Here is a 21,508-nt window from a genome sequence, read left to right as displayed (position 1 = left end):
TTCTTTCAGACGTGTATCAATTTGGTAGCCCTTCACACAATCATCACACATGAAGTAGTTCTCGCCCTCAAAAAGGTTAGTGGCCCCTGATCTAAACACGCTTCAAATGAGTCCCCCGTATGTTTCGTTTGTACAGTTTTTGCACCCTCTGGTGGTGAAAGCCTACCGCACATTATTCTCGAGAGAAAATAATCCCAATACAAAATCAATATTTTAGGTTTGAAATATTTTTTAACCAGATTTTCGACTTCACTCGGCGTGTCTCTTCAAACAGAACTGTATAAAGCAAGTTATTTGAAGCCGTCTATATAAAGCATCTACATTACTGCAGTTCTACTGTTTCTTGCGTCATGCCTCTGTGGCATGGTTTCCTCACACAACACAGTGGCCCCTCAAAGAAAAATCTGCGCAAGATACAACAACTCAGCCGAGACCGCTTCCATACCTGTCAACTCATACGGTTTAGCCATAGTTCATACGGATTTTGTGGTGAATCTTACGTATATGGCCGTATGGCACAAATCATACGGATCCTGAAAATTTCCGGGGTTTTATACTGTATGTTAATTTGTGTGCCTTAACACCTATTCATTTTGTATTGTATTAACTTTGTAAAACAGGCGATGGCTGTCATGATGTGTTTGCATGCGTGTGTATTTGCATGACACGTTTTGAGTGTTGGCGTTCTTTACATGCATTGACCCTTTTGCCGTGTGGCGATTGTGTCATTGTCATTGAAAGTGGTACAATTCTGTGTTTCAAAATAAGAGCACCTCTCGGAAGAACTGTGACAGGGAAAAGTAACTGCAGATTAACAGTGATTCTAACGAATGTGGTGAATAACCGAAATCTCTACTCAAACGCAAACAAGAAAACAAAAATCACCAGTACACGACCCTGTGAATCTAGGGCTGTGGGGCCCCCGGACTGTCTGCTTCATATTTTTGGAAGTCTGCCACACTGACATGCCCTTTTTTCTTTTTAATACAGTGCATTCACTTTGTTCTCAATTCCACCCACCTGTAACTACTCCAATAATTCAATGCTAAATTAAGTGAATACTGTAGTTGTACAATCCTAAGGCACCTTCAAAAGAGCTCAATTTGTAAAAAATGTGAAAATGAACAACTCAGGAGATCGTAAGAGCAGCTCCTCCGCGTAATTAGAAATGAAGCATGCAGGCATCGTCTCCATGGGATATCTACCACAGGTTGTGCTGAACGCTGTGACACCTTTCCAACATTCTCCCAGAATCTCACCCATTTTTCTCAGCATAGCCCAAATGCGGACAGAATGATGCTTGTGAAGTGAGAACCAGCAAAAGACAACAGATACTATAATTTGTCAAGTTTGTTTTTCATTTAAGACAATGGCACGATTGTCTATCGAAACCAAATGTATTAGAATAACTCACAAATAAATAACTCGTATGCACGAGAACCAGATTTGAAATGTATTTAAAACATGCAATTTATTTACAGTATAGTGATGGTCAGTTTCTATGCCATTGTAGGTATGAGAATCAATTACCCAACAATTCCTCTAGAGGGAGTCACAAATCATTTGGTAATTGGGACGTTTTTAAACCCCTCAAAATGAACCAGTTTTGCATGTTATTACTGTTTATTATTCAATCATGTAGAAACGTAACATTTCCAGAGAAATATAGTCATCACTTGTATTAGTTGTCATACAGTAATCCAAGGTGAACAGTTTCAATGACCCTGGCCCAACACAAAGTGCAAGATTATTCAAGTGCATGCGTTTTATCGCCGTCCCAGTTGCTTCTTGAACGCCTTTAAGGACTTTGCCATCATTGGCGCCACCCCTGTGTTGACAAACATGACACAAAAAAATTATGCAAGCTATAATAAAATGGGCACAGTCACCTGTATAGCCTACAAAACAATTACACACACACACACACACACACACACACACACACAAAGACCTTTATCTGTACAGCCAGACAATGGAATTAGACCTTTATCTGTACAGCCTGACAATGGAATTAAATAATGCTGCTCCTTTTAAGAAGCTGCAACAAATGTACAAATCTGCATCAAAAGCACTCAAGTGAGCTCACGTGTTTTCTTGCGAGGTTCTTGTGTGCTGCTTGGCCCCGAGGTCGTGCTGCCGTTTTTTGCGGGTTCATTGCTCAGCCTTGATTTGCTCTCCTGGGACTTGACGCTGTATATAGAACAAGTAAAAGTTTGCAGAACTCTATCCATTCAAGATGTGTCACCTTCACTACAGCATGACCGACGGCTCACATTGCAAAGTAAGCCCGATAGCATTACTTGTCCAAGTCAGATTACATTCTCAGAAACCGAGGAGGGAGGGGGGAATTGCAAGCACATTGGTACTTTTTATTGCTTTGGTAACAGTGAATTAATAACGATTTACCAGGTTTTTGTGCTGTAAAATAAGTTTACAGGTTCTGTTAACGTGATCTATAACCTGAAAAACACAAAAACACATAAATCTTTCTTAGATGAAACAGAAAACCTCACCCGTGTTTGCACAAGTCTTGAGGCTGGAAATCTGGCTACATTCAAAATTAACAAACATCATTCAAACTCATTAAATCTGAGTCAGGACACACCTACCACCTTTATAGACCTCTGATTAACTGCAAATAACAAGTAAGGTGTTCTCATAGGCTTTTTATTGTTGTTGCATGTTAAAAACCAAGCAATTATTCGCATCAAGGCATTAAAAATACCATGGAACACATTAAGTCAAGGAAAATACAGCACATCTACACACGTTACCAAGAACCAATGTCACTCCAGAATGTACGTCAGATTCAATTATTATTTAATGTATTCAGAACCGAAACAATTCAATGATTAATAGACCAGTCGCAGAACTTTACAATCTATTCAACAGCTGAGTGGGAGCTATTGTAAAGCCTTTAGAATTAAAAGTAATATGTTCCGATCTCTGTGTTTTGGTCAGAACCCAAGATGCAGCACTCTCAACTCAACTGTATTTATAGAGCACTTTCAAACGGCCATCGCTGCATACAAAGTGCTGTACATGGAGCAATTTAACATCAAATAAACTCTCAATGAGCAACAGCTGTTTGATAGTCTTTTGAGGGAGTCAAAGTTAGAAGACCCTGACAATAAACAAGTCTACTGGAGATCAAAGCATTTAAGTGTAGACCCCTTAAATACAATACATGCTGATTTATATAGTGCTTTCACAACAGCGGCAGATGTAACAAAGCGCTTAACAAAACAGTTAACATAAAGTAAAATAATAAACACAAGGGTGTCTTAAGAGATGGCATTCCTGCTGGTGTCACAAATATATTGGGAGAGTCGACACGTACCTGTTCCTGGGTTGCTGAGGTTGCTGAACCGCAGTGCCATAGATTTCTTGTTGAATACGCACATCTCTCGGTGGCTTGGCAACAGTGTGAATAAATGCCATCTTCACTTGCCGGCCTAAACGGAGATGAGTGTAGACTAGGTCAATAAAAATAAACAACGGTTGCCTCAAATTTTATTACTATAAAATGGGTGTATATATTGACACAAGAGGTAAGAGTCAGTTGAGAAACTGGAGACTTGTGATTGAATGATGTGAATTATTTGTCTATAGGTTGTTTGTTCTAAGAGTTCAAGTGAGAAAACTCAAGATGACATCTGACATGTGCATGAATTTATTTTTTTAGTAAGGATATCTAAACAATATATTATGGACAAATTGTTAAAAACACCTGTCCTTTACACCTTCAGGAAGTGGAGAACAGAAGAAACATGAAGGCACCGTCAAACTGGAACAAGGTTCCTCTTGCTCAACTGCTTCCCAAAGGTGGAGGCATAGATTTTCTTCCATACTATAAAATGGAAGTATTTTTCTATTTCCTCTTCAACTTTTGACCCCGTTTATTTTGGAAGTTTTGTGCACACCTTTGGGTTTCTTGGAATGATCCAAAATTATTTTTTTGGCCAGCGTCTGGAATTTTCTTTCCCTCTCCTCGGACACTCTGATGTACATTTCCTTCCACGACTCGTATTGCTGAAGTTTGGCATCCTTGAAGTCCCTCTGGCAGTGTTTCCCCCACAGGTGGTCTGTAACTCCGATGTACAGCTGAAGACAAGAACAAAAAAGACAAAAGAGTAAATTGACATATGATCACAAAGCATAAACAAGATAGACTACAACACCGAGTCAAATTCCACAATGAGATTTGAATGTAGAAATATATTGGATCAGATCATACCTGTATATGACTCAATCACTGTGAGGAAAATCAGGAAGCCTGTTCTAGCTGGGCCCATTAACTTTCACTCCCAAAGACGTTTTTAAACGTCTTTTCAGACTCTGTCAAGAATTGGCTGGTACTGAATGAGTTACACGCAACTCACTGATTGAGGTCAGGATGTCAATCTATTCACGCAAAATGACTAAGACATCGTGGCTTGTGTTTCCTCTTATGCTACACAGTAATAAAAGACTGGCCAGGCGCGGAATTTATGTCGACTACATATTTGTGTCAGTTTGATGACCCTTGACTTTTTTTTTTAAGCATTGTTTTACATGTCTGGTAAAACCATAAATGAGTCTTTGGCAGGTGCATCTGGTGATGAGATCTGTTCTAAATTTATTCCTACCGGATTGCAATCCTCAATACGTAGCAACTGCTCCGGGGTACACCTCTCCAAAACCGGCTCAAGGATTTCAAATGGGACTCCGCCGGTTTCATAAAGCACTGACAAAAAGAGAATGGTACACGAAGCAACAGAACCTCAAAACATCTTAAAAAAAAGAGAGAAATAAAAGAAACAAAAAGATTGCTCGGCCTCATTCACAGTTAATATTGTTCTGCAGCGTGCGGACACACTGGTGGTACAAGCTCATCATAGCAGGGAGGAAGACCGTCTTGGCTCCCGAGTAGACCTGCATTTTTTTATTTAGCCGATGGCCTGTGAAGAATGTGGAGTCCTCCGTTAGGTCCCCGAAATCAGGCTCCTTCTCAACTTAAACAAAAACAAAACAAAAAAAGTTTAAGTTGTATATTAGTTAGTGAGAATGCATACGTTGATTGGACAAACTGTACCTTTCTTCTCAAAGTATTCAAAACTGAATCCTTTGTCACATTCAGCTAGAAGGTCAGGTAATGGAATGTGAAGCGGGTCCTTTGGAGATTCCAGAAAAATCTAAAATGCAAGTTAATCATAGTTTAACCAGTCGTCCAGAAGTTCAATGTTCACCTTTGCCCGAGCACCTTTTTTGGAGAAACAGGCATCCTTGACTTGGTGGGTTTTACGAGAGGCTGATTCTTTATGACAGCATTGATCCGTTTGGAGGATTTCTTTCCATTGGAGCGATTCTTCTTCTTCATGGCTTTTTGGTCGTAGCTCAAGTACGATTCAAAAGACATGGATGGCTCCTCCAGTTCACTCTCACTATTTTCTTGCTGTGTTTTGACCTTTTTGTGTAAGAGTTTCGACAGCACATCATGTTCAGACTTTTCTTCCTCTCGTTTGTTCCTTTTCCTATTTCGGTTGTCTGAGCTACTCGATGATCCCGACGATCTGTCCTGTTGAGCATTGTTCAAGTTAGGGGACTTTTCTGAGTGTTTGTCACGGGATGAGAAGGTTTCCTTCAAGTCTTGCGGGAGTTCCTTCGACAGCTTTGACTTCTTTTTTGACTTCTCTTTCTGTCTTTCCAAAGATGAGACCTCACAGTGTAAGCCACTTTTGTCTCTGGGTTGTACCTGACAGCCAGACCTGGATTTACAATGTCCATTTTTCCTGCACTTAGAAACAGAACGATCACATTTGTCCTTGAGAACAGCATTTTTTAAACTCATGATTCGATTTCCCAAACTCTTTGGATCGTCTCTTTTACTCGTTTTGGACTTGTCCTTTTTTCTTTTGGCATTTTTGTGTATTTCCCCAGGAGGACATTTTTCAGTCAAATCTTCCAAACTCTTTCTCGCTGGTGTTAAGCAATTATTTTTTAAATCATCCACTTTATGGTCTTCATGTTCTGGGCTATTTCGGTCACAGATGATTCGCTCTTTGATGAACAAACTGTCCGATATGTCTTCTGTATGACTGCGTTTAGGAGATGAAAATGTTAAATGATTTGAAGGCTACAAAACAATAACAAAAAAAGATGCGCACCTCGTTGACTTCTTGGGGATTAATTTCTTCCAACCTTTGACCAGTGACTTGGCCAATTCTCCAGCTTCTTTGTGCTTGCGAAAGGAATTCACAGTTCTCCCAATTCCAGTTTCCTGATTCATAAAGAACATTCACAAGTGAATGTACGATGAAAACAAATTCACATCCAAATAGTCTCATTCGCCACTTACGGCAAGAACATCTACAGTGATGTCTAGATTGTTGAGCTTCTGCAAGATCTTGAGAACCTGAAATGAAATTTATCAAGACCTGAATCGTAATTTAAACAAACATGAAACACTGTGTTACTGAACACACATTTTCATGCCTTATACTGACACAAGAAGGAACAAAACCTGAAACACCAAACATGGCATTCTGTGGTGCCACAGTTGCTAATTATGCATTCGAAGTTGAAGCTATGTATAGGAACCTTTCCCGCCCCCTTACTCGTTTTACTCCCAGCTATAAATGGACAAGCCCTCTACCCTTTGCTATCCATTTTATCCACTGACATAAAGTGTGTAGCTCTAAGCTAAAATCATTTATAATCTCCTTCAAGGATATTTAAGTACAGTTTAATATGATCTGGTATTCATGTACTTCCTTATTAAAGAGGCCTCGAGATGTGCAGGTTGTCACAGCTGATAGAAATGATAGACAACAGTCGTAAATTTAACAACTGGCGGCGAAGCAATTTTAGCCGCAAACCACCTCCCTTTTACGTTGCCTGACATCACCACTAGTGAGGCATCCATATGCATGGCGATGACTCAACTCCTGACAATTGTTTATACTATATCATTTTATTGTACTTAGAAAATTGTTCTGTAACATTGGACAAAAGTACTTGTGTCCGGTATCAATAATCACTAGATCCAATTTTATTTTCCATGATATTCTAGTACAATAAAACACAGTTGTGTTGTTAACTGTGTCAAAGTCAAAAAAATTCATTTCTATTCAGATGGGTGATTGAGACAATGTTATCATTGTGTGTAGTCAAACGCATTTAAGGATGTCTGAGTATTTATGAGATTCATTTGATTTTATGAACCATTTGAGGAGGGTGTTTTTCCACAAAATTTAAATTTGAAACTAGATTTTCTTTTATTCTAGGTTAACATACCAATACAAAGTATAATAAGTAACTCTGCCAAATGGTTACTTGTACGACTATTTTCAATCAATTGCTTTAAAAAAGTGATGCAGTCTTGATCTTTTTTATGTCTGATTATGTGTCTGGGTACATCAAAATCTCAGTTGAACAAAATTGTGCATGATACCACTTTCCAAATATGTATCATCAACATTCATTTGTAAAGGAGCATCGAGGTTGTATTGTTTCTTTTATGCCAAATAAAGAGTAAAAGTCACATTGTTTACGTTTTCTCCAGGTGATATGGAACTAGTTTATTTTTAGAAACTGTGGTCATATTTAAAATGAAGAGTTTTCAATGAGATGTCCTTCAATTTAAAATCAGTCATGTGATTGTTACTTCCGTTTTCATCACAGGGGTTTTTTCTTATACAATTTCTTAATGACTATTCTAGGATTCTTAATGTTTATAAAGTGCACACACAAACACACGCACATTTTTTTAAACTGCTCATTATAAATAAATAATAAAATAACTCGACTGCTCTGTTGAGTTAAACGTAATGCCTGGTACAAGACAAAATACTGTACTGTCCTATTTATCGAGTGATACACGAAGCAATTATTGTGCAACCTGATGACGTAGCCTCATTGAACTTTGTATTGATACATTGAATGAATCAGTGGTGCATTTAATGTAGCCTATGTGTAGGAATAAAGGAAGAATAAAATGTTCGCTACCGTGGCAGACTGTGGCGTGTCTGATAGCTGAAGTTTGAAGCGTAAGACTCTCTTCACCACGTCCGAGATTCCTGCCATCACTTGGCTGGCATCTATGAGCGTCCACGCGCACCTGACGGACGGGCGAGTCTAATTATCAGCAACGGAAGTGATGGAGACGGCCGCTTCAGTTTCCTGTGGTAAAGTCGAAACAGTCGTGTGTCACGTCACGTAACGAAGCGCCGTTATTATGCTGTCATGGTAACAGTTGATGAACGTGGCATTTGGAATATATTTTAGGTAACAAATGTCACAGGATTGTTGTCAATATTCAAGAAAACAGACGACATACTCTCGTCACAAAAGGTTAGGGACACACATTAGAATAGAGTGCTTTTCCCAATGACGTCGCAGGTAGGCTACTTCAGAGTAGCAGAAGCTTTGATGAATTCTTGTATCTCTGTTCAGCTATAAACGACACCCACTTGAGTTACCCTCTTAACAACTGGTTCTGATGAATTAATTTAGATTTTTATAAGGAAATCGGGGAAACAATTAAATTGGGGAATTTCATGTTGGTTTTGTTTTCTGTTCAACTGATGTATTTCCAAGGATGTCAATGTCTTTTTCTGAATCCTCAAGTCACATTCTGCATCTCTGTTGTTAACCGCTGATGACACTGCGGCAGTGTCCTAAACCCCTCTCTGTACACTGTATAGTGTGTTTGCTATTTCGTAGTGCTATTTGAATATATAATGATTATTGGTTGTCCCCTACATAGTGAATTCAGTACTATATCCAATGATGCATTGTGCCGATACAGAAAAATTATTGGTGTCCAGGTATTTGATTTTTGACATGAAAAACACATTCGTGAGTGGTGGCACAAAAACACCTTCACGGAAAGGAAAGGATGTACTGTAACCATTAATATTCAGGGGGCGAAGGAGTTGATGTCCAACTACAATTGATTGACTACATTGACTACATTTCAAATCCCGCCTCAAAACACATCTGTTTCGACAAGCCTATTCACTCAGACCATAAAGCCATTATTTTTATTTATTTATTTTTGTTGTATTTTTTCTTATCTTATTTGATGTAGTTTTTAACATTGTACTCGTGATTTTAACTGCTTGTTGTAAGGTGTCCTTGAGTTTCTAGAAAGGCGCCCACAAATAAAATGTATTATTATTATTATTATTGATTATTAAGAGGAGTGTTTCAAGACGTTTGTCCATTTAACGTGTGCCCTTACACCCAGTGCCAAAAATTAAAGGTCCTTTAAGACTCTCTGAATCTACCCTTACTCCTCCGTCCTCCACTATATGTATCAGTGACACACACAAATACGCTGATGCTTAAGAATGGAAAACTGCAAATCTAAACAGACAGAAACTGTGGAGCTCAGTGCCAAATTCTTGACATCAACTAATTGGATATAATCTGTCAATGAGGCCTAACTAGAGGTCGGAGTTTTGGGGGTGGGAAGCTAATGTGTACCCCCTGCCACATGTATTTCACAATATGTGATTGGCACCCAGACGCTGAGAGGAGGAGTTAGCGAGGATTTCTCTTACAGCGTGGGTCACTGCTGTCCTCTTTCTCCAGCTCCAGTAAGTGGAGGCACAAGTTCCTTTTCCCCCAGCCTCAACTTCATTCTTCAGGTATTTGAGATTTATTCGCAAAGTATTTTTAAGTTAATGATGCTATGTTTGATGATATAGCTTTAGTTGTGAAGGATTTTATTTGGGCGTTGGTGGTTGGACGCCATGCTTGAAGTTGTTCAACCGTTTTATACATTGTTATCGGGACATGCTGGGCATGGTAGGTAAATTGTGTGGAGAGTGCTTTAAAGTTTTGTAAATTGTGCTGACGAGAAAGTCATTCAGTGCAAGTTATAACTAGCAGTTATAAAATATATTTTTGAATTCTAAATTGAACCAAAATAGTAAGAGAGCACAAGGCCTGCTTCTGGTGCCTCAAAGTCTATAAAAGGAACATCAGGGCTGAGCCCTTCTAGTGTGCTATTCCTGGCCAAACAGCTGATAAAGTGTGACAGATGCAATGAGGGCGAGCCGCTGCATCAACTGGTTCAACACATGCTTCAAAGGTGTCAGTCTCTGCTTGTGCGTTAAGATAATTTTTTTCAAGGAAAAACTTTTAGATTTCAATGTATTCACTTCCATGAATGCTGCAGATAAATCATGCCAGTGATAATTTGCTTTTGGTTAATGACCTTTAAAGCATAAAAGCATTTTTTTGTCCAAATGTGAAAAGTTATATTTATGTTTTCAAAAGGTCTGGGTTGTGCTCTGCCGCCTCAGCCATGGCCCCCAAAAAGAACAAGATGACCAAGAAGAATAAAGGAGACATCAACGAGATGACAATCATGGTTGAGGACAGCCCTGTCAACAAGATCAACGGGCTGAATGCACTGTTGGAAGGCGGCAACGGCTTCAGCTGCATTTCAACAGAGGTTACAGATTCGGTGTATGCCCCCAACCTCCTGGAAGGTCTGAGCACCATGAGGCATGACAGTTTCCTCTGTGATTTAACAGTTGCCACCAAGTCAAAGTCCTTTGATGTCCACAAGGTTGTCATGGCCTCTTGCAGTGAGTACATACGCAACATCTTGAAAAAGGATTCCACGCTGCAGAAGATCGACTTGAACGACCTCTCACCTGTGGGCCTTGCCACAAGCATCACATATGCGTACTCCGGAAAGCTCACCTTGTCGCTCTACAGCATCGGCAGCACCATTGCCGCGGCCATGCTCCTGCAGATCGGCACGCTCGTCAAGATGTGCAGTGACTTCCTCATGCGGGAGCTCAGCGTTGAGAATTGCATGTACGTGGCCAACATCGCAGATGCCTACGATCTCAAAGAAACCAAGGCGGCGGCACAGAAGTACATGCGGGAGAACTTCATTGAGTTCTCAGAGATGGAGCAGTTCCTGAAGCTCACCTACGAGCAGATCAGCGACTTCCTCTCAGATGATTCCCTGCAGCTTCCCTCCGAGGTCACAGCCTTTCAGATCGCCATGAAATGGTTGGACTTTGACGAGAAGAGGTTGAAGTACGCTGCAGATCTCCTCACTCACATCCGCTTCGGCACAATCTCCGCCCAAGACTTGGTGAACCACATCCAGAGTGTGCCTAGAATGATGCAAGACCACGAGTGCCACCGTCTTCTCGTGGACGCCATGAACTACCACCTGCTGCCGTACCAACAGAATATCCTTCAGTCACGTAGAACAAAGGTACGCGGTGGCCTCAAGGTGATCCTCACAGTCGGAGGACGCCCAGCCTTGACGGAGAAATCCCTCAGCAAGGAAGTCCTCTACAGGGACATGGACAATGTGTGGAATCGGTTGACGGAAATGCCAGCAAAGAGCTTTAATCAGTGTGTGGCAATGCTGGATGGCTTCCTGTACGTGGCAGGAGGGGAGGACCAGAATGATGCAAGGAACCAGGCCAAGCATGCCGTCAGCAACTTCTGCAGGTAGAAACTGATCTCCTATGTCGCCATTTGTCCAAGTGGTTTATGTCGGCTTTTGATGTACTAACCACCTTCACATTCTTAAGGTATGATCCCCGCTTCAACACCTGGATTCATCTGAACAACATGATCCAAAGGCGCACCCACTTTAGTCTCAGCACCTTCAATGGCCTTTTGTTTGCCGTTGGTGGCCGTAACGCTGACGGCGTTCAGGCATCGGTGGAGTGCTACGTGCCATCTTCCAACCACTGGCAGATGAAAGCTCCAATGGAGGTGCCCCGCTGCTGTCACGCGAGCTCAGTCATTCATGGAAAGATCCTCGTTTCTGGCGGTTACATCAACAACGCCTACTCTAGGGCCGTGTGCTCGTATGACCCATCCACCGACAGCTGGCAGGATAAGAGCAGTCTGAGCTTGCCTCGCGGTTGGCACTGCGCTGCCACCGTGGGAGATCGCGCCTACGTCATCGGTGGCAGTCAGCTTGGGGGTCGTGGGGAGAGGGTGGATGTCTTGCCCGTAGAGTCCTACAACCCTCACACCGGGCAGTGGAGCTACTGCGCTCCTCTTCACACGGGCGTGAGCACAGCCGGCGTTGCCATTTTGAACAGCAACATACATGTCCTCGGGGGCTGGAATGAGGGTGAGAAGAAGTACAAGAAGTGCATTCAAGTGTACAATGCTGACCTCAATGAATGGACTGAGGACGACGAGTTGCCAGAAGCTACAGTTGGCATTTCGTGCTGCGTCGTCACCATCCCCACTCGAAAAACATCACGAGATTCTAGAGCCAGCTCAGTTTCGTCTGCGCCAGTCAGTATATAGGCATTGAGATCCTTATGACGATGTCGTTTACATGCTTCCTTAGCCTCGGGTTGTCTGTTACGTAAGCCTTGGATCTAATAACTCCCTGTGGTGAGCACGAGAAAGGTTATTCATAGGGTCTTTCATTTTAATAAAAGGAGCAAAGGAAGTGCAAAACTGAGACATTTAAAGTTACAGTTTGGCAGCTGGATGTCTATGTCTGGCTTCATTAGGGATTCGTTGCATTTATGATCCAAACAAACTGGGCAGTGATATCCATCACAACAATTTGCTTTTTATTAGGCAGACATTTTGTCTATGGGGCCAATAGAGATGTGAGCATTTACTTTGCCCTCCTTCTGTTGCATATAAAAAAAATCTCTAAAATTTAAAGTTACAATGTAAAGTCATTTATTCGGCTTTGTTTACCCGATACCATGACAATCGTACTGTACATGTGTTCATAGCGCCAATATTAATTTCAAAGGATCTATGGAGTTTCTCAGACACTTGAACAGCACCAGTTTTGGAATCAATGTTGGTATAACACCTGCCAGGCGTAGGTGTTTACAATGAGCAGTCTCAGCATTCAGTGGTTCTGTAGTGTGACAACAGAGAGGGAGGGGGGGAAACATGTTCTTCTTCCGGAAAAATGCTTCAAGAGTGAGATATGAATGTTTTTCGAAAAAATAAAATGGAACTGGAGACAAATATTTCTGCCTGAGCCGTCTTGGGAGTTTTAAATATTTCCCTGGTTGCTCATGATTTTTTTTCGTTGTTTTTAAAGTAAAGATTTGATATTTTCACAGGACTGTTGTCATCATTTAATAAGACCTATACAGTATTTACATACTTAATTAAAAACTACCGGTATTACTCGGATTATCTGAAAATAGTTCCATCTACCCAAAGTTTATGTGTTTTGGATCATAATGGGCTGATGTAATATTTTCAACATCAGGAGCTGTTGTACTGAAGTAAAACCGTCAGAGCCAAAGCAAATTGTGTATGACAATATCAAAGAATTATTGCAAACGTAAGCCAGTTCTTTTTTATATAAAGTATTTATCCCACTGAGGGTTATTTGGAGCTGCAAACTATCCCGGTCAGTCGAGTGTACCACTACGCAGTCAACTTACTCATAATGTAAGTGAAGTTGTGTTTGGGAATGTGTTTACAGGGTCTGGGTATACATGGGCACATCACCTGACACCCAGTTGTGGATTCCCAGCGACATATAGTTCGACCATTTTAATTTACATGTCGTATTAAAAATTAAAATAATGTGGCATGCTCATTTGTATTCCCATTTGTGAAATAACTCAGAAGCAAGATGTGGAACATCACAACAGCGGCCTGGCAGCTTGACAGTAGTTAAATACTTGAGTGTAATGCGTGACAGGCGCTCCGCTGGAGGGAACCGCCCAACATTACAGCTGGAACAGAGATCAAAACAAAACAGACAGGGTCAAAGGAAGTAGGAGGACTTCACTGTAATTCCTGGCAACCACTTCTGGGTGTAACTTGCCTACTGCCTGAAGACAGATGGGATAGGCATGCCCACAACACTTATGACAATAAGTAATTCGGATGAAGGATCGATGGATGAATAAAATCAGCCCTAATTTGTTACTTATTTTTAGCACACATTGCAATTTTAGCATAATTAATTTAGTATATGGATCAATATGGTCCCATTTTATCCACTCATAAATAATGGAAAGCATGTCATTTAATAAATGACAAAAACTTCCAATCACCTGACCTCTGAATTGTGAGAAAGAGCCTGAGTTAAGAGCATAGGTGTCAAACTCAGATCCTGGAGGGCCGCTGTCCTGCATGTTTTCCAAGTCTTGCTGTTGCAACACACCTGATTGAAATGATCAGATCATCAGCAAGCTCTTCGCAAGCCTGACATTGAACCCTCCAGGACCTGAGTTTGACATCTATGGTTCAGAGGCTCGTAACTCCGCCCATGTTTGGACTTCCTCAGTGGAGCGGTTCGCGTGTTGTGTCACACCAGTGGTTGTGTGAGAGCATGAGAACAATAACTCTGTGTACCCTTGGTCAAACTATTGAAACTGTAAAGGGAGCGCGAATGGTGTGGTGTCCTATTTACTGATTAAACATGGGTGGAAATGAAAGAATGAGTATAGAAATGTAATGTGTATGCGTGGTCTATGCGCCAGCGTCACCATGTGCGCTCAGAAGGTTACGGCAGTGCGTAATTGCTCAGTGTACAGCTCAGAGGGAACATTGGTTAATATGTACAGTATCTGTGTTCATAGGGATTACAGACACAGGTGCAAATAAGATGTGTGCCGGTGCGCATTAGAACTGGAAATGTAATATTGCTTTCCAGTTCAAGTCTGTCATTATGGTTGTGTTCACTAAGAGTAAGTCAGGCTAGCCTCAATTCAAAGTCAATTCTGCCCCCACAATTATTGTTTATGAGGAACAATTTCAAAGTAATAGCTAGGTGAAGCATTGCTATGTCACTGTCTCACAGTACAGTAAATGTAGTTTAAGCGCGGGGGTCGGTGTCTGGGGTTGGTCAAGCCAGCCTAGTCAACCCAGCCGCCACACCGGTTGTTCAATGATGCGCAAGGGTCAACTTCAAAATAAAAGCGAAACAAGTAAAACTGTACAGCAGGGGTCACCAATTCTGGTCCTCGAGGGCCCCGATCGACAATGTTTTGGATGTCTCTCTCCTCTAACACACTAGCTCCGACGGTATGTTGAAATATATCCTTAGACAAAATCGGACGGTGTTGCAAAAAAATAGTGGACTGCGGACAGCTGCCCTAGAGAAACGTGCTAAATAAGTTAGATGACTATATGGTCTTATATAATTTGTAACCTTGGTATAATTATTTCGTTGGGATTTTGATTTGACTTTTTATTTGGTCTCCCACAGGAGAAACTTGTCTCGGACGACATGCCCTCCTTGCTGCTACATGCATTGAACAATACATGCACATACGCTACACCACATAGATTGGACAATACAAACAGTACCGGACGATATATACTCTACACACAATGGATGGTACATCACAGTCACATGCACACCCCACACTGCCTTCATGTCCTCCTACCTGTCTGTATGCCTCCCTCTAGGGATTAGGAAATAAAAACTGGAAACTGGGAAAAAAAAACGTTTTTGTTTTTTTTAATGATACACTAAGTCACCTGAGGTGACCTCTAAAAATACTTTCACAGCTTCTCAAACAGAGGACAACGTCCACTCAGCCACAAGTTGTTTTTGTTTGAGTCTCATACAGAAGAGGATAAGGGCCTCTTCCGCATTAATGCCACTCAACCTGTCAAAGCTATCGCTTCAAAAAAGCAATTGTTCACAGTAGAAACTGATAGGAAGCCAGCTTAATGCAAGAAAGAAGGGGATGCATGGGGCTAAAACACACATGCTTGACCTCAACCAAAACAACAGAAATAAATAATTAGTCCCCCAAAATGGAGGGCTATCTTACTGTCAACCTGTTGAATTACTAGCGAAATGATTTTTGAAATGTTCACTCCCAGATAAATATCTTGTGATTCTCTTGTGGCACCAGCTGTCACGTTGGGCCCGAGGCGATGAGGAATCGCCTCGTGCACAACAGAGAAAAAGAGGTGGATCCCCGGAGAAGCAGACAACGAAAAGATCTTGTGAGAACAAAGGGGTTTTTAATAAAGAACAAAAGGAGCCCGAACAGGGAAAACGGTAACAGAAAACGCTGGTCAAATAAGGACCAGGAAAAAATAAGGAAGACAACTGAAAACGCTCGCGAAACGATAAAGGGCGAGGAACAACCGAGATAACAATCTGATCACTATAAGAAGTACGCGAATGATTGAGGCCGTAAGGCAATAGGGCAGCGAGAAATAGTCGAACGACGAGAATAGCAAATCGAGAGCAATGGCACGGTAAGGAATTCTCCGGCAGTGAGATGACTGCCGGAGTCGCCTAATAAAGGCACGTAATCAGCCCGAAATAACGGGCAGGTGTGCCGAACAGGTGGCGGGAGAACCCGCCACCTGCTGGCGAGCACGCGACGTGACAGTACCCCCCCCTCAATGGACGCCTCCCGGCGGACTACCCGGTTTGGACGGATGAGCAGTGTGGAAGTCGCGCAGAAGGGACGGGTCAAGGATCCAGGAGCGAGGCACCCATTGCCGCTCCTCCGGCCCGTAGCCCTCCCAATCGACCAGGTACTGGAAGCCCTTGCCCCTGCGCCGAGAGTCCAGGATGGCACGAACCGTGTACACCGGGTCCCCGTCGACCACCCGCGGGGGCGGCGGCGGAGCGGGAGGGGGCGCCAAGGCGCTGGAAGACACAGGCTTGAGCAGGGAGACGTGGAACACGGGGTGGACCTTCATGGAGGCCGGCAGCCGGAGCCTGACCGCGACGGGGCTGATGACGGCCTCGACCTCGAACGGGCCAGCGAATCGGGGCCCCAGTTTGGCAGACGAGCCGGCCAGGCGAAGATCCCTCGTAGCCAGCCACACCTTCTCCCCCACCGCATATGAGGGCGCCGGGCGCCGACGACGATCAGCGATCCGCCGGTTCCGGGACGCAGTGCGGGACAACGCAGCCCGGGCCTCCCTCCACACGTGATGGGCCCGCCTAAGGTGGCGCTGCACGGAAGGGACCTCCACCAGCCCCTCCTGGGACGGGAACAGCGGTGGCTGGTAGCCGTAGGCCGTCATGAACGGCGACCTGCCTGTAGCGGAGGAGACGAGAGTGTTGTGGGCGTATTCCACCCAGGGCAGGTGGTCGGCCCAGGATGCCGGACGGTGGAGACAAACACAGCGGAGGGCCGCCCCCAGATCCTGGTTGGCGCGCTCAGCCTGCCCATTGGACTGAGGGTGGTATCCCGAGGTCAGGCTGGCCGTAGCTCCGAGGGACCGGCAGAACCGCTTCCAGACGCGGGACACAAACTGGGGCCCCCGATCCGATACGATGTCCGCCGGAATGCCGTGGAGACGGAAGACGTGCTGGATGAGGAGGTTGGCGGTCTCCAGCGCCGACGGCAACCTAGACAAGGGCACAAAGTGAGCGGCCTTGGAGAAGCGGTCCACGATCGTGAGCACGACCGTCCGGCCCCGGGAAGGCGGTAGGCCCGTGACGAAGTCCACGGCGATGTGAGACCACGGGCGGGGAGGAATGGGCAGCGGCTGGAGCAGTCCTGCCGGAGGTTGGTGTGACGACTTGCCGCAGGCGCAGGAGGTGCAGGCCTTGACGAACTCCGTCGCGTCGTGGCGGAGCTCCGGCCACCAGAAACGCTGGGCGACGAGCTGCACAGTCCGGTTCACCCCGGGATGACACGCCACCTTGGATCCGTGACCCCACTGCAGGACCTCTGAACGAAGGGCAGGAGGCACGAACAGCCTCCCCGCTGGGCACCCCGCCGGCACCTGCACCCCCACCAGGGCGGACTGGACCCGCTGTTCAACCTCCCACTGGACGGCCCCCACTATGCACTGGGTCGGGAGGATGGTCTCCGGGGAATGGTCCCACCCCGCAGGTTCGTGGAGCCGGGAAAGGGCGTCAGGCTTAGTGTTCTTAGACCCGGGGGAGTAGGTGAGGACGAAGTCGAACCTGGTGAGGAAGAGGGCCCACCGGGCCTGACGGGCGTTAAGTCTTTTTGCGGAGCGGAGATATGCAAGGTTCTTATGGTCGGTGTAAACAGTAAAGGGTTCCTTAGCCCCCTCGAGCCAGTGCCGCCATTCCTGTAAGGCGGTTACCACAGCCAACAGTTCCCGGTTGCCCACGTCGTAGTTGGACTCGGCGGCACTGAGTCGGCGGGAGAAGAAGGCGCAGGGGTGCAGCTTCTGGTCGACTGGGGAGCGTTGGGACAGCACCGCACCCACCCCTGAATCCGAGGCGTCCACCTCTACGACGAACGGGTGGTCAGGGTCAGGATGTTGCAGAACCGGGGGACTAGTGAACGCCGCCTTAAGACGCGCGAACGCCGCATCCGCGGCAGGGTCCCACTTAAAAGGGATTTTGACCGAGGTAAGGCGGGTTAGGGGAAGCGCCATCTGGCTGTAACCCCGGATAAAGCGTCTATAGAAATTGGCGAACCCCAAGAAACGCTGCAGTTCCTTGCGGTTGGACGGGACCGGCCAGTTAGTGACCGCACGCGTCTTAATGGGGTCCGCCCGTAGCTTGCCCTGTTCTATAATGAACCCCAGGAAGGAGATGACGGGAACATGGAACTCACACTTTTCTGCCTTGACGAAGAGCCGGTTCTCGAGCAAACGTTGTAGCACCAGCCGAACATGTTGCTGGTGCTCATGCAGAGAACGAGAAAAAATTAAAATGTCGTCAAGATAAACAAAACAGAAGATGTTGATCATGTCCCGGAGCACGTCATTAATGAGGTTTTGGAAGACGGCAGGTGCGTTTGTGAGGCCAAAAGGCATGACGAGATATTCGAAATGGCCCAGGGGGGTCTTAAACGCGGTTTTCCACTCGTCGCCCTCTCGGATGCGAACCAAGTGGTACGCGCTGCGTAAGTCTAATTTTGAGAATATGGTGGCTGATTGCAATGGGGCGAAGGCGGAGTCCAACAAGGGTAGCGGGTATCTATTTTTAATTGTAATTTCATTTAGTCCACGATAGTCTACGCAGGGTCGTAGGGACTTATCCTTCTTCCCTACAAAGAAGAAACCCGCCCCTAACGGTGAGCGTGATGGTCTGATGAGACCTGCAGCGAGCGAGCTGTTAATATACTCCGTTAACGCCTCACGCTCGGGATGGGATACCTGATACAGACGCGAGGTTGGCAACGGAGCGCCCGCCTGCAGGTCTATCGCGCAATCGTAGGGGCGGTGTGGGGGCAAGGAGCGCGCGCGATCCTCGCTAAAGACCTCCCCAAGGTCCCGATAGCACTCCGGCACTCCGTCAAGGCAGATCTCCTCGGGGGGCGTGACGCGTTCGTGCCTCCCGACGGCTGACTGCAGGCAGTGCTGGTAACAATAAGGGCTCCAGCTATCGATAGCGGGGCGCGCCCATGAGATAACCGGGTTATGCGTCTGGAGCCAGGGTAAACCGAGGATGATCGGGGCGTTCCGGGACCGCATAACATAAAAACGACGATGCTCAATATGATTACCGGATAGTGAAAGCTTTAACGGCTCCGTTCGATGCGTTACCACCGCCAGGAGGCGCCCATCCAGATCACGCACCCGCTTCGCCACGACCAACTCCTCTAAAAAGCACCCCAGTTCGGACGCGAGATTAGTGTCCATTAAACAATCATCTGCTCCCGAATCCACCAGGGCCCGAACCCGTCTTGACCGGGACTCGCCGAATACCTCCGCCTCGAGCTCGAGTCTATTAGGGTGTCCTGGTCGCTTATCGACTCGCCTAGACTCGGAGGGTGACGCGCGAGGTCGTGACTCACAGTAATCGGGAGGAGCGTGGAAAGACGATCCCGGATAGCTGGTTGTGGCGCGGGAGGGTGGTTGTGCGCCGTCAGGTGTAGCATGGTCCCGGCGACGGCGCCTTCCTTCCTCCGCGCCACCGTCTTTGCCGCCCAACTGCATCGGCTCCTCCGCGGATGCTGTCTCCCGGCCCCGGGAGTGCTCGCCGTGCCCCCGATATTCCTCACGGTACGGGAGACGTCGAGACGGGTACCGATCACCTCCTCGCTCCCGACCCCGTTCCCTCAGGCGATTGTCCATAAGGAGGGAGAGGTCGATCAGCTCCTCCAAGTCCGTGCTGTGATCGTGAGTAGCCAGCTCGTCCTTGAGCTGAGTGTTGAGACCCCGGCGAAACAGTCCACACAGGGCCCGATCGTCGTACCCGCTCTGCGCGGCCAGGATCCGGAACTCGATGGAGTAGTCAGCGACCGAACGCCTGCCCTGCTGCAGGGCGAGCAGCCGCCCCTCCGCCTCTCTGCCCCGCACGGGATGGTGGAACACCCGACGGAAGGCTGCCACGAAGTCAGAATAGGAGGTGCGGAGATTCGGCTTTGCGTCGCTGGTCGCGATTGCCCACGATGCCGCCGGACCTGTCAAGAGACTCATGATATAGGCCACCTTGGCGGCGTCAGTAGCGTAGGCGGACGGCTGTTGGTCAAATATTAGCGAGCAATTGTGTAGGAAGTGTCCACACTGCCCGTGTTCACCCCCGTAGCGAGGGGGGTGTGGAAGCGAGGGCTCCCTCGACATAGTAGGGTACGAGGAGGGAGCCTCCGGGGTGGTAGGACGAAGCCCGGAAGGTGGTCTTCGTTCCTCCACCCGAATAAGGCGAGGTTCGAGATCATCGAACCGATGAGCCAGCATGGAGACCGCGCCGTTGAGTTCCGTAAGGGCTTGGCGGTGCTGACTCATTTGCCGCTCTTGTCGAGCAAGAGCGGACAAGATCTTTTCGGCGTCTGCGGGATCCATGGTGGCCGGAGAATTCTGTCACGTTGGGCCCGAGGCGATGAGGAATCGCCTCGTGCACAACAGAGAAAAAGAGGTGGATCCCCGGAGAAGCAGACAACGAAAAGATCTTGTGAGAACAAAGGGGTTTTTAATAAAGAACAAAAGGAGCCCGAACAGGGAAAACGGTAACAGAAAACGCTGGTCAAATAAGGACCAGGAAAAAATAAGGAAGACAACTGAAAACGCTCGCGAAACGATAAAGGGCGAGGAACAACCGAGATAACAATCTGATCACTATAAGAAGTACGCGAATGATTGAGGCCGTAAGGCAATAGGGCAGCGAGAAATAGTCGAACGACGAGAATAGCAAATCGAGAGCAATGGCACGGTAAGGAATTCTCCGGCAGTGAGATGACTGCCGGAGTCGCCTAATAAAGGCACGTAATCAGCCCGAAATAACGGGCAGGTGTGCCGAACAGGTGGCGGGAGAACCCGCCACCTGCTGGCGAGCACGCGACGTGACACCAGCCTAACAAATATACTTTTCTATTTCCTCCCATTTCACATAAAAAATGCAAACTTCCTTTAAACAGAGATGGTCAGTCTCTGTTGATTGAAAGGGCTCAATCAACAGAGACTGACCATCTCAACTCCCACCACTACAAAAAAGAAATAAATAAATCAAAAGAAAAACTAGCTACTGAGATTTGCAGTGCAGTGTACCAGGTTTATTATAAGCAGATTTTGTGGTGGGCTTGTCTGGCTTGATTATTATCTGTTTCACATTTATATTTGTGCATATTTCAGGAAGTTTGATTTCTTTGGAGTCTTATGTTTCTTTGTGGACATTTGACTCCTCTGT

General features: G+C 45.7%; 2 protein-coding genes across 2 annotated transcripts; one reads left to right on the top strand and one right to left on the bottom strand.

Moving 5' to 3' along the window:
- Positions 1 to 1,452: 1,452 nt before the first annotated feature.
- Positions 1,453 to 8,332, bottom strand: eloal (elongin A, like). The gene is made up of 11 exons (XM_052080537.1): positions 7,987 to 8,332; positions 6,338 to 6,394; positions 6,147 to 6,259; positions 5,243 to 6,077; positions 5,075 to 5,174; positions 4,827 to 4,994; positions 4,629 to 4,726; positions 3,924 to 4,104; positions 3,341 to 3,455; positions 2,087 to 2,190; positions 1,453 to 1,828 (listed from the first exon to the last, which is right to left on the bottom strand). Exons 1-11 carry the CDS (start codon positions 8,062 to 8,064, stop codon positions 1,767 to 1,769), a joined length of 1,911 nt encoding a protein of 636 aa, XP_051936497.1. The 5' UTR covers positions 8,065 to 8,332; the 3' UTR covers positions 1,453 to 1,766.
- Positions 8,333 to 9,512: 1,180 nt separating this feature from the next.
- On the top strand, positions 9,513 to 12,980 carry klhl31 (kelch-like family member 31). Its single transcript, XM_052080536.1, has 3 exons — positions 9,513 to 9,632; positions 10,267 to 11,469; positions 11,553 to 12,980. Exons 2-3 carry the CDS (start codon positions 10,295 to 10,297, stop codon positions 12,286 to 12,288), a joined length of 1,911 nt encoding a protein of 636 aa, XP_051936496.1. The 5' UTR covers positions 9,513 to 9,632; positions 10,267 to 10,294; the 3' UTR covers positions 12,289 to 12,980.
- Positions 12,981 to 21,508: the final 8,528 nt, after the last annotated feature.

This window comes from Hippocampus zosterae, chromosome 11 (assembly GCF_025434085.1).
Source record: "Hippocampus zosterae strain Florida chromosome 11, ASM2543408v3, whole genome shotgun sequence".
Classification (NCBI taxonomy): Eukaryota; Metazoa; Chordata; class Actinopteri; order Syngnathiformes; family Syngnathidae; genus Hippocampus; species Hippocampus zosterae.
The sequence above is the reverse complement of the archived record's forward strand: the minus strand, read 5'-3'. Positions and strand labels throughout refer to the sequence as shown.